At 38.1% G+C, this 13,503-nt stretch overlaps 1 protein-coding gene across 3 annotated transcripts in view; it reads right to left on the bottom strand.

Moving 5' to 3' along the window:
• The window catches only part of PNPT1 (polyribonucleotide nucleotidyltransferase 1), a 49,464-nt gene that overhangs the window by 5,226 nt on the left and 30,735 nt on the right, over nt 1-13,503 (bottom strand). For all 3 annotated transcript variants that reach the window (XM_080685547.1, XM_080685549.1, XM_080685548.1), the window contains exons 18-27: nt 11,743-11,796; nt 9,164-9,270; nt 8,648-8,719; nt 8,495-8,558; nt 7,756-7,839; nt 7,373-7,456; nt 6,383-6,489; nt 6,241-6,296; nt 2,259-2,337; nt 212-259 (exon numbers count right to left, since the gene is read on the bottom strand). In XM_080685547.1, the coding sequence (XP_080541673.1) occupies nt 212-259; nt 2,259-2,337; nt 6,241-6,296; nt 6,383-6,489; nt 7,373-7,456; nt 7,756-7,839; nt 8,495-8,558; nt 8,648-8,719; nt 9,164-9,270; nt 11,743-11,796 (755 nt within the window). The remainder of the gene's footprint in view (nt 1-211; nt 260-2,258; nt 2,338-6,240; nt 6,297-6,382; nt 6,490-7,372; nt 7,457-7,755; nt 7,840-8,494; nt 8,559-8,647; nt 8,720-9,163; nt 9,271-11,742; nt 11,797-13,503) is intronic.

Genomic DNA, 13,503 nt, shown 5'->3' with positions numbered 1-13,503 from the left:
ACATTGCCCTGGTTAGAGCTTCCTTCCTGAAACCACGGTTGTGGGTTCAATTGCCAGTCAGGGCATATATGGTACAAGAAGCAACCAATGCATGCATATATAAGTGGAACAACAAATGTTGATTTGATTCTTTCAGCTTACTTTTTGAAACTAATAATTGAAACTTCAAATACAATTTACAATTTTAGGCTAAAGGGTTGAATACAAGTACCTGAATTTCTTGGCCAACTTCTAATCCTAAGGCAGTGGGATGCTGAATCTGAAAGAGAACATGTTAAACTATTAGTTGTCATTTATAATTACTTAATATCTATGGTAGTACACATTTTTTCCCAAGTCGAAAATAGCTTTATTGGTTTTTCTGATTATAAAATCATAATTATAAGTATTTAAAATAATACATAAGTATTCAGATGATAGTAAAAAGCATCTAAAACCCTCCTACTTGTAGATAAATTATTGCTAACACTCCAATGAGTAAAAATGTTTCCCTATTTAGTGTTTGTATTGCACTTGTTAAAATGGACCTTTCTGAGCTTGTTTCATTCAATGTATTGAAGACGTCTTTTCATAGCAATAAATGAAACATGACAGTTGAGTACTGAAATGATATAATTTGTATAAACAATCCCCTATATATGGTCATTTACTTTGTTTTAAAATTCCAGTGTTGCAAATGTAATTGGTTGAATATAGGTGAAAGCCATATGGGTTTCAGTGTATTTTCCAAAATAAAAAGTTGACAAAAAATTAATTGCAGTGTTGAAATGATTATGTATTCATCTACTCTAATTATCCTCTTAGAACAAAGACCTATGTAGAACTCTTAGGTCCAAAGGTACTCATATATATTTACCAAATACTTTCCAAAAGTTGGCTCCAATTTATATTCCTATCAGCACTATAGGAGAATGTCTATTTCTTTTCCACATTCTTATCTATATTGGGAATTTTCAACTATCATAAAGTTGAAAAATGGTAACTTTTTATTTGCATTAAAAAATGCTGTAGGGCCAAAACCAGTTTGGCTCAGTGGATAGAGCGTCAGCCTGCGGACTGAAGGGTCCCGGGTTCGATTCCGGTCAAGGGCACGTACCTTGGTTGCGGGCACATCCCCAGTAGGAGGTGTGCAGGAGGCAGCTGATCGATGTTTCTCTCTCATCGATGTTTTTAACTCTCTATCCCTCTCCCTTTCTCTCTGTAAAATATCAATAAAATATATTTTTAAAAAAAATGCTGTAGGTACTGAATATCTTGGTTGGCATTAAAAAATGATTGGTCTGTCATATTCTTTGCTCCTTTTCCTATTGATATTCATCTTTCTTACTGATCTATATAAGATCTTTATATATGAAATCTTTGTCATATGTTACAAGCATTTTTTCTTTAAGTTGTTGCTTGTCTTTCAATCTTATTGTAATTTTGCCATATAATGAGATACAATATTATTACTTTATTTACATTTTGGCTTTGATACCGTGCTGAGAAATATTTACCCAGTAGGAAGATTAAAATATTCTAGTCCTCTCTCAACAGCCTTCCATGCCCCAATTTTCTTTTTCTTCTTCCACCACCTTAAATTTTTTTTTTTTTTTACATTTGGCTCCTTGATCCAGATGGGATTTTGGTATTAAAAGAGTAGAGATCCTCTAATATGATTTATTGAATAATCTTTGCTTCTTCCTTAACTGAAAATACAATGTAAACATTGTATTATGTAGTCCCCTGTCCATAACTGAGTATATTTCTGTTTTATGAATCATCTATTTCTGGGCCAGTAATACACTGTTTTGTTATCTATAGCTTTATGCTTTAATATATGGTAAAAATAGATACTCCTATTATTCCTCTGCCCTCCGTCCCATCGTTTTCTTGAGTATTTTCATATTCTGCCTATGAACTATAACAAAGATTAAATAAATTTAAAAACATCCTAAGAATTATCTTGCCATGATTGGTTGGTCAAGAAAATTGAGAAAACAGGATTATTGCTATTTTAAGTAATGGCTTTGTGTCAACTCTAGATGTTATTTCACCCCAAAATTTTCAAAAGCCGTTTCTATTCCTTCATGGAAGGAGAAACAAATATCTGTGATAAATAATGTAAAACCTTTTGTCAGCAGCATCTCTATCAGTTTTGGTTTTCTGTATTAGGCCTGTAGTAGACAGAGTGTATGGTTCGCACCAGCTCAGTAAATTTCACTATGATTATTTTAAGGCAGTTTGAAAAATCATATGTCTTCTTTTTTTTTTTTTACCTTTCGTTGATCAAGTTGTGAGTTATGAAGTAGTACTGCAGTCATATTTGGATATAGTTTAACCATTACTCCAATGTCTCTACAAAAAAGGAAACAGGCCTGGTTAAAACATTAAGTATCTATGTATCCATTGATAATCAAACTGTGATTAAGTTTTCGTACAAGAACAAAGTAAAAAAACAAAAATCCCTCCAATACATGTTTTTTCTTTTTCTCTCCAGTTTTATTGAGATATAACTGAGACATAACATTGTATAAGTTTAAGGTGTAAAACAATGCATCAGTACATGTTTTTCTAACTATAAAAAGTATGACTGTCTAAAAGGGATGCTTTTTTTCAATTAAAAATATACCCTATTTAAGTATTTAAATACTATGTATCAAAGGACAGAAGAGAACAGAAAAACAAGCATTGAAAAGCCTTTAGAATAGATACTTTTTCTGTATTTCTCTTAATATTTTTCAAAAAATTTTGAAATGACATTAAATATTTTAAGAATTACCATCAACTTATTACATAGTGATTTAAGGAAGGTGGTTAGATAACTGGTATACTTACTTTATTTAAAAATTTCTTATTTTCTATAGTCTAAAATCAGCCATTCCATTTCTTAGTTCTCACATTTAATATTACACTAGGGACCCGGTCCACGAAATTTGTGCACCGGGGAGGAGTCCCTCTGTCCAGCCTGCCCCATCTCACATACTGGGAGCCCTCAGGGGATGATCTACTGATGGCTTAGGCCTGCTCCCCATTGGGAGTGGACCTAAGCCACAGTCTGTCCTCCCTTTGTGGGAGGCGACCATGCTGATCAGGGGAAGGTGCCAGCCCCATCACCCTGCTGCTGCAGCCGCCAAGCTATTTTTATCAACACGGACTCCAGTCTCTTCACCATGAAAAAATGACAACTTTCTTTAGGCATTTTCAAGATGTGTCTTTCATAGGATATGACATTTCTTTTTTTATTTTTATTTTTATCCTCACTTGAGGATATGTTTCCATTGATTTTTTTCCCCTTCCCTCCGATCCCAGGCTCGGCCCCTGCCCAAGCCTAAAGCTTCCGCCCCAGGCTTTAGGCTTGGGAAGGGGGACCTCCCTGGCCCTCCGATGGCCGGCTGGGAGTGACCTGGGTGCCAAGGAGGTTCCCGGGATTCAGGTATGTATGCAAATTAACCGCCATCTTTGTTGGGTTAATTTGCATACTCTGGCTGTGGGCGTAGCGGAGGTATGATCAATTTACATGTTCCTCTATTATTAGGTAAGATTATCCCTTGCCTCTTATTATTCATTTCAAATTGCTTTGAACATTTATGCTACATCTGATAATTTATTTTTTTTGTAGAAAAGGATTTTCTGATCTTTAAAATCAATCTTTTGATCTGGTAAAAATAAAATGAACTACATAGGCAATAAATAGTACATATCTTTAAAACAGACCAACAAAAAAATACCAAAAAAGAAAAAGCAAAAGGAAAGAAAAAGGAAATATTGCTAAGTTTATTTAACTGTTTATTGGGAAAATTAAAAAGATGGGAAATTTGGTTAAAATATTCAGTTAGAAGAATCTATTATAATTTGTAATTACAGAACCATATTACTGAAAATCTACAAACTGATGTAGAAAATAAATTTATACCTTAAAATAATTAATGATTATATGGAAACTGACATATAGTCTAAACATAACTCCAAAGTAAATAAAGCAAACATAGAGAAATCAAAATGGTGGCATAGGTAAGCACCTAAACTGCTGCCCCACACAACAATTTCAAAACTACAACTAAAAGACAAGAACGGACACCATCCAGAACCACAGGAAAGCTGGCTGAGTGGAAATTCTACAACTAGAAAGAAAGAGGAAAGCTCACGGAGAAGGAGCGGCAAAGAGCTGAGGTACGGAGACACGCGCGCAGAGAGGAAGGGTGGCAGAGTGCCTGGCTGGCTTTCTCTGGCGGGAGGGGGAAGGAAGCCCCCAACTGCACTGAACCCCAGTTCCAACTGCACTGAACCTCAGTTCCGGGCGAAACCCTGTGGACCCAGGCTCATACAGGGGCAGTTTGGACTGTGAGGTAGAGAGAAAGGCACACGGAGACTCAGAGACTCAGAGACTCAGGGGAGCCGCAGTGGCAGGGGTCTGGAGGCACTAGTGCGCACAAGGACTGACTGCAGAGGTTACCACAGGCTGTCCCTGGCGGAGGGGAGTCGGAGGCTTCTGACTGCACTGAACTGCAGTTCCAGGCAAGCCCCTGGGACCCACGCTCTTACAGGAGAAATCTGGACTGTAAGGCGGAAACTCGGGAACCACGTAAGGCAGAAGTCAGGAGACTCGCGAGCAAGGGCAGGGCTGACAGGAAGCCAAGACTGTCTGCCCCGCCCTGAGACTCCACCCCTTCCAAGCTGAGCACAGAGGCCTTTGCAATCTGGCAAGGCTAATCCTATAAGGCTGTCTCTAGCACCAAAAATCTCCCAGTGTAGACACAGCTGATCCTCACAGCCAACTGGCCTGCAGGTCAATTCCTCCCAGTGAGACCAACAACAATCAAGACTTAACTACAACAAGGCTGTACACATAGTCCACAAAGGGGTGCACCAAAAGTGTCCACCTCAGGTTAACTGGGGAGGCCGACCCACTGGGCCATATAGGAAACCTAGTACACAAACCTACCCTACCAACTCAGGGAAGAAGTGAAAAATGGGGAGATGAAGAAACAGATCACAAACGAAAGAAATGGAGGAAAAAAAATGACTGGATATAGAATTCAAAACCACGGTTATAAGGCTTTTCAAGAATATCCTAGAAAAGGCCAATAAATATAACGAGACCCTCGAAGATATGAAAAAGGACCAACTAGAAATTAAACATACACTGACTGAAATAAAAAATATTATACAGAGACCCAACAACAGACTAGAGGAATGCAAGAATCAAGTCAAAGATTTGAAATACAAAGAAGCAAAAAACACTCAACCGGAAAAGCAAAAAAAAGAAAAAAGAATCCAAAAAGTTGAAGATAGTGTAAGGACCCTCTGGGACAACCTCAAGTGTACCAACATCAGAATTATGGGGGTGCCAGAAGAAGAGAGAGAGCAAGATACTGAAAACCTACTGGAAGAAATAATGACAGAAAACTTCCCCGACCTGGTGAAAGAAATAGACTTACAAGTCCAGGAAGCGCACAGAACCCCAAACAAAAGAAATCCAAAGAGGACCACACCAAGACACATCATAATTAAAAATGCCAAGAGCAAAAGACAAAGAGAGAATCTTAAAAGCAGCAAGAGAAAAACAGTTAATTACCCACAAGGGAGCACCCATACGATTGTCAGCTGATTTCTCAACAGAAACTATGCAGGCCAGACGGGAGTGGCAAGAAATATTCAAAGTGATGAACAGCAAGAACCTACAACCAAGACTACTCTACCCTGCAAAGCTATTATTCAGAATTGAAGGGCAGATAAAGAGCTTCACAGATAAGAGAAAGCTAAAGGAGTTCATAACTACCAAACCAGTATTATATGAAATGCTGAAAGGTATTCTTTAAGAAGAGGAAGAAGAAAAAAGTAAAGAGAAAAATTATGAACAACAAATACATATCTATCAACAAGTGAACCTGAAAATCAAGTGAATTAAAAATCTGAGGAACAGAATAAACTGGTGAATATAATAGAATCAGGGGCATAGAAAGGGAGTGGACTGATAATTCTCAGGGGGAAAGGGGTATTGGGGGGGTTCAGGAAGAGACTGGACAAAAATCGTACACTATGGATGAGGACAGTGTGGGGTGAGGTAAGGGCAAAGGGTGGGGAGGGAACCGGGTGGAGGGGAGCTATGGGGGGAAAAAGGTGAAACAATTGTAATAATCTGAACAATAAAGATTTATTTTTAAAAATCCACATAAAAAATAAATAAAGCAAACATATATGAAGCTTATAATATAAATCTTATTAAAAAAACCAGCAAAGCATATTACTTGATATTACCTGATTTCAGTTATTGTTGCGGTATATACTGCTCCAAATTCTAACTGCTGCTCTTGCTGTAAGTGCAAAATAAGCCATAAGATTCATTATGAAAACAGCAACAAAAAGTAGAAAAAATAACTGTTATAGGATCTATACTTACATCATCTTTGCAGATTTCCATAATGTAGTCTCTTGCTTCATGCATAGCACTGGGTATCGGTGCAAATATAGAAAATGTTTCTTCATCTACCTGACTAATGGTTACACCTTTTAAAAAGATAATTTAGCATATTAAAGTTAACTTGCTCATTCCAGTGGAGATTAGTCTGAAAAGTCGTTGTGAGTGGAGGAGAGTGACCTGGAAGTAGCTGGGCAGGGTGGTGCTATGTTTAATCAATGCTTTAGGAATGAAGAGGTTTATTCACCAACAAATACACCCTGCACCCCTGGTATGTATCCAGATTGTGCTAGCCAATATCCCCCCTCTTTCTTGCAGCCGATAATCTTGTGGGATAAAGCATGCAAGTTCTAATTTTGGAGAGTTTAGTTTTGCTCTCTTAATTATGTATAAAGACGATAGTAGAATTCTTTCTTCAACTTTTCTTGTCTCTCCCTTTTATCCTTTAGAGTGGTGAACAGTGGATAAGGGACAAAATCATGTCAGTTTCTCAATCTTAACTGGCTAAGGTGACTCTCCTCACTCTCCTTCAATAATCTCAAAGCTGGTAAGTACTAGGTAACCCAAAGATTGCTTTCAGAAAAAAAAAAAAAAATTAAAGCTTACTATTCCTACACTTACTCTTTAAAAATAAGAGGAACGCTATGTGAAAACGGGCAGAAGTAATTGTAAGAGAAAATTAAAGCAGAACTCTAAAGTGAAAAACTAAACATTTTGCTTGATTTTAAATTGTTGCAAAAAAGACTAGGAATTCTAGGTCATCCTTCTTGAATACAGTTAAAAATAATCATTTGCTAATTTATTAATAGGCATACAGAAAACTTACAGTAAAGCCATATCTATGTTATATCCTTTTCTTTTGGTCTTCCTCTCATTTACCAAACATATATTTTTGGAGCAAACAATAGAAATTGACAGACTTATATGGCCTAGCATTATAAATAAAAAACCCAAACTTCATATAACACTTACCTGTTTCAGCCTGAAGTTTTTTTAAATTATATCCACCTGGTCCAACAAATTTTGCTCGTTTTGATAATGGAACCTGAACAGTTTCTGAAATGTAGTATAGATAAAAATATAAATAAATACATATATGAATCTAAAACATGTCCTGGTCACGTAAGAGTTTTTTGGCCTAGATACATGTAAAAATATTTCAGTATGAAATAAAAAACAATTTGCTAGCGACTAAAATTACTGTAAGTTCTAATATCAATATTCCCCCAAATTTAAATCATAAAAGTTTAAAAATAGGTTTGTTTTGTGTATGGAATTACAAATATTGAAAAATAATAATATACTTTCACATATTAACGTTTATCTTATCATGAAATCAGTAATAATTTTATTACCTATAACAGGTCCATTTTCTTTTCTAGATGCCCGAGGTTTTGAAATAACTTTGTTCATAATCTGTAGTATCTCCTTCTTTGCCACTGGGAGAGGTTAAAAACATAATAAAAATAATAACTACATAAACTAAATATAAGTTATAGCAGCAGTCTTAGTTTTTATGGCATAAATTTCAAATTTTTTAGCTTAATAATAAAAGCTCTTCACATTTGTTACCTTGACAATTTTACTCATATTTCCTTCTCTATTCTTCTTATCTTAGAAAGTTACTTAATTTGAAAAATTTGAATTTTTAGTGGCCTCCCCCTTTGGTCGTTAGTTATGTGCCTAGTAACTTAATACTTCTTGATCGAGGGTATTACATGAAATTTCATTTTCTAAAACAATGCTTTCTAATAAGCCTACCTATAAATACTAAAGGCTAATGTGCAAAGTGTCCCTGCAGGAGTTTAACCGAGAGACCACTTGCTATGACGTGTGCTGACCACCAGGGGGCAGCGCGGAGTGAAGGAAGGACCAGCCAGCAGCTGGGGAAGGAAGGTTGGGGAAGGAAGGCCCGGCTGGCAACCGGAAGGCCCTGATTGGCCCTGATCGCTGACCAGGCCTAGAGACCCTACCTGTGTACAAATTTCATGCACCAGGCCTCTAGTTTTTTATAATAAGCCTACTGGGAATTATAGTTCCATTAACCAAGTAGGTAATGATGAAAAGAGAATGAGGCACACTGGCTTAGCTTACCTGAGGCTTGTTGAATGGCCTCCATTACAATTTTTAATGGTATTCCAGGTAATTTAATATCAGCCTAATAAGGAAAAGCCAAATATTATATAAATACTGACTTAGGATATTATTAAATATCATAAAAATGAAACAAGATCGGTTTAAAAATACCTGTAATGCAGTTATTCCCTTATTAGTGCCGGCTATTTTGAAATCCATGTCACCATTGTAATCTTCAATTCCCTTAAGGAATTTAAGAAATTATGATATAGTTTTAAATACAAACAAAATTCACTCATTGTCATTGTAGATAAATTTTGAAAAATAGCTTTAGATATAATAAACTGTGTCCTCTAAGATGACACAGGCATATTTTAACTGCTTCTAATTTGTGAATTTTAAGTTACAAATATTTTATCTGAAAAATCACTATTTTAGATCATGTTTTCCCCCTAAAAGCATAAGGATTAATTTATGATTATCCTAAAGTGAGCTAAACTATGGATACTTATATGTAATATATATTTTTAACTCACATCCTATAAAAAACAAGGAGAAAATGCAGAGGAGGAAAGCAAGAACAAGGACCTCTTATTTCTTGAGTCCTAGCATTCTTTTAAGCATAAGATGCTTGTAAAGTATGTATAATCTTTACCATTAAGTATTAGAAAATGTGAATATACTTGCCAGAATATCTGTTAGCAAACGATAATCTTCTATTTCATCCTTATCAGTATTGTTTTTGGTGACCAATCCTACTGCCACACCCGCGACAGCAGATGAAATAGGAACCCCTATAATTGAGAGAAAGAACTGTGTGATGTATACATCAGCCTAACACATACATTTATCATTCTGTTGACATTTATTTTAATGTAAGTAGATGGTATTCTAAATTGACAGTCACCAAAACTAATTTGGAAAGGTCTTTTTAAAAAAAATTTCCCTCCTTGTGAGGTTACCCTACCTTGCTGTATCCTTTGGTATTTGACTCCTTCTGGGTCTGGTTACAGACCCGCCAACCCCCCCTCCCCCGTTCCTTTTTTTTTTAAGATTTTTAAAATTGATTTTTGAGAGAGAGGGGGAGGGAGGGAGAGACAGAGAAACATTGCTGTGAGAGTGAAATATGATTGGCTGCCTCCTGAATGCCCCCTACCAGGGATTGAGCCTGAAACCTGGGCATGTGCCCTGACCAGGAATCAAACCAGCAATCTTTCAACCAACTGAGCCACACTGGATGGAAAGATCTTAATAAGTCATCTAACTACCTCATTTTTCTTAAACATATAATAAAAGCCCCTTAAAAACAACTCTAGCAAGTAATAACTGTTTTTAGCACAAAGCTCTCTCTAATAGTAATCTTAACTCTTATTTACTGATTGATTTTAGAGAGGGGAAGGAGGGAAGGAGAGACAGACATCAATTTATTGTTCCATTTCCTTATGCATTCATTGGTTTCTATCAGTATCCTTTTTATTGGTAGGCTTGTGTTCAGTCAACTCACGAACAAAGACAGTGAAAAGGACAAGGTTTAGGATGACACATCCTGAAGTATTCAGATTAACTAGTCCTCTTTGCTGATCCTTCAACCAATTAGGAAATGTGCATGTAGCATCCAGTCAATTTCTGCATTATTTATACAAAGATCCTAAAGGCTGAACTCTAGATACACTACATAAGCAGAACCCTCCCTCCTCACTCCAAATCTAGTAATATTTTTGAAAACAAAAAATTAGTTTACTATGGCATGACTTATTTTGACTCTGGTTCCTTCTCTCCACAGCCCTCTTCCCTTACAAAATCCTTATAAACTAGTCTTTTTATAGTGTACCTAAGGGTCTTGCTGAGGGTCACTTTCAGGTTCACTGAGTTATACTTTATAGAAAATACCTTCCTTAGTTTTCAGAAGTAAGAACCTTTTGTGTCCTTGGTATACTAACTAGACTCTGTGATTTCTCAAATACTTCCGTTATCTCATCCTGAAGTACTGGTAAATCAAAAGATAGGAATTCATTAAAACAGTTGAAAACTCTTATAATCTCTTTTCAGTTCACCTTTTTCAGAATTTGTTCTGTTTTCCAATCTGAGATTAGAAGACAGAAGAATGCAAGCTTCATAAGGACAGGGACTTTGTTTTGTGTCCTACTAAGATCAGTGCTTGGTACAGAGGTGGCATACAGTAAAGATTTGTTGAATGACTGCATGAAGGTGAAAACAGGAATAGTATTCTACTAGTTACCTTAAATATCAGATTGTTTCCCTTCCATTGAACACAACTAGAAAAGCATCTTTAATTGCTTTTAGCTTTTTTCCCTTTGGCTTAAATTTTAATCTTCCTAGATAATGTTATATATTCACACCATTCTTTTATTTTGTCCTTCGTTAGGTTGTCCTATCTTTCATACTTGTACAGTAAATGTGTAAACTTATAGGGGAACTCCTTGTGTGGCCTCAAGTGACTTTAGATTCGTTTTTTCTTTCTTGAATAGCATCATTAGTGACTATTTGGCAATAATTGTTATTAGAGCCGAAACCGGTTTGGCTCAGTGGATAGAGCGTCGGCCTGTGGACTGAAGGGTCCTGGGTTCGATTCCGGTCAAGGGCATGTACCTTGGTTGCGGGCACATCTCCAGTGGGGGGTGTGCAGGAGGCAGCTGATCGATGTTTCTCTCTCATCGATGTTTCTAACTCTCTATCCCTCTCCCTTCCTCTCTGTAAAAAATCAATAAAAAAATATTAAAAAAAAATAATTGTTATTAGAGACTCTTAAGTGTTTGACTCTCCCTTTTAGTGTTTCAGACCCAAAGATTATATTTAACCACTTGTAGTCTTCCTTCCTAAAATTATGTGTACACACTATGAGTGGCATTGTTCTTCTCATCACTTATACAAAGTGGCTGGATGATTACATGGTTATTTTCCCTTATCAGTCCTACTACTTCTTGCTAATCCAAACTTCTTTAGTGAATGGAATCAACTTTAGTGAAAGGTGGAGCTCTTAGACCTTTGGGAAGGTGAGAAAGCTACTGGGTCACCAAGGGCAAGTAAACGATTTGAGTGTATTGCTTTCAGCCAACAAATAGGAATGCCAGCAGATATTTGTAGAGTTGAAGCTGTACTTTGTGATTACTTTGCTTCTGGCCTGGTTTGGTAATTTGTAATATGACTTCTCTAAGTTTTACTCAATTTGAAAGAAATCTTATATTTTATACTAACCAAGTACTGTATAATAAAGCATTAGAAGTTTTGAGACATAATTCTTTTACCTGCATCCATTAATGCTAAACTTCCACAACATGCAGATGCCATAGAAGATGATCCTACAAAAAGAAAAATAAATATTTGCTTTATAATATACTGATTTAAAAAATACATATATATACAAAATTATTGGTATTGGTTATTTCCTTATAAATATTCAATTATAATATTAAATTTAATATTCTTTCCTTCTTTTTAAAAGCACTTAAGGCAAGTTCTCTTAAAATCATGAACTATAGAGATGCATATATAATAGCTGTTAACTATATGTGGATACTAAATTTAAATTTAAGTAAATTCAGTTCCTCAATGGAGAGCAAAGACATTGAAAATTTTTATCATCAAAGAGAGCAGTGCTAGAGATTCTGATTCTAAGAATGCTCCCAGAACCACTAGCATGCCACTTTTGTTGCTTAGTCAGAAGTAGTTAAAGATAAGGGCTTTGGCTCTCTCACTGGGCCATAAGCAGGAGCCTAACCACACCCAGTAAAGAACAGAGTCTCTAGTTTAAATTCTGAGCTTGCTCTATTTTGCTTAAAAAAAAAAAAACCTTATGACCACCTGATCTATGTCAGCTACATCTTTGAGAATTCTGTACCCTTTCTGCCTTTAATGACTTACCTTGCCTTGACCTATGGACTGATTTTAAAAAAAATTTAAATTTGACCTTTTAACCTAGCCTCTCTGGGGGTCTACTTATATCTGTGTCCCCTGCCTAATGGATCACTCAGTTTTGGCCCTTGCTCTGTGGTTCGTGAAAATAAACAACCCAAACTGGATCTCTTATCCTATACTAGGGGCCCAGTGCATGAATTCGTGTACCTTGAAAGAAACTCTGGGCTGCGAGGCTGCAGTAGGCACAGGGGCAGGTCTCGGCCCATCCTCCGTGCCCCCCGCCCGGCCCCTCCCACCAGGGACTCCGGTCCTGTCTGCCGGCAGCCCCGCTCCCACCGCCATTCCCATGTGCTGACAGCGCTTGTTTCGCCTGCACCCACTGAAGGCGCAGAGTGGTTGAGGCTGGCGCCAGCAGCAGGTGCAAGTTGGGCCGGCGCCGTCAGTGGCTGCGAGCAGCAGCTGCTGCCTCGATCACTCCCCAGGAGCAGGGGGAGGTGAAGAAGCCCTCAGGGGCAATCAGTACCAGCAGCTGCTGCTTGCACCCGCTGATGGTGCCAAGCGATCGGAACTGGCACTGGGCACTGGCAGCGGGTGCCAGCAGGGCTGGCGCCGGCAGCAGGTGCAAGTGCCGGGCGAGACCGCGGCCCACAGAAGCAAAGAATTTTCAGTAACCACCAGAGGCTCACCCCGATGGCAGCAACCGGCACCCCGCCTTGGTCTGGTGCCCCTGCTCACCTGCTCCACCATCCCGCTGTGGCCGATGCCTGCCATGTTCCGTGCACGTCCCCTGGTGTCAGCACGTCATAGTGACCAGTTGTTCTGCCATTTGGTCGATTTGCATATTAGCCCTTTATTATATAGGATAATAAAAACCTAATATGCAAATCGACTGAACAGTGGAACGACCGGTCTCTATGACGTGCACTGACCACCTGGGGGCAGACGCTCAATGCAGGAGCTGCCCCCTGGTGGTCAGTGTGCTCTCACAGGGGGAGCGCCGCTCAGCCAGAAGCTGGGCTCATGGCTGGCAAGTGCAGCGGCGGTGGTGGGAGCCTCTCCTGCCACCTTGACGGTGGTAAGGAGCAGCGAGCCTAGCAGTAAGGAGCAGCAAGCAGGCGGGCGATAAGGAGTGAGGGGTCCCAGACTGCAAG

Source organism: Plecotus auritus, assembly GCF_963455305.1.
Source record: "Plecotus auritus genome assembly, chromosome: 8".
NCBI lineage: Eukaryota > Metazoa > Chordata > Mammalia > Chiroptera > Vespertilionidae > Plecotus > Plecotus auritus.
Note: the sequence above shows the minus strand (reverse complement) of the source record. Positions and strands in the feature narration are given on the sequence as shown.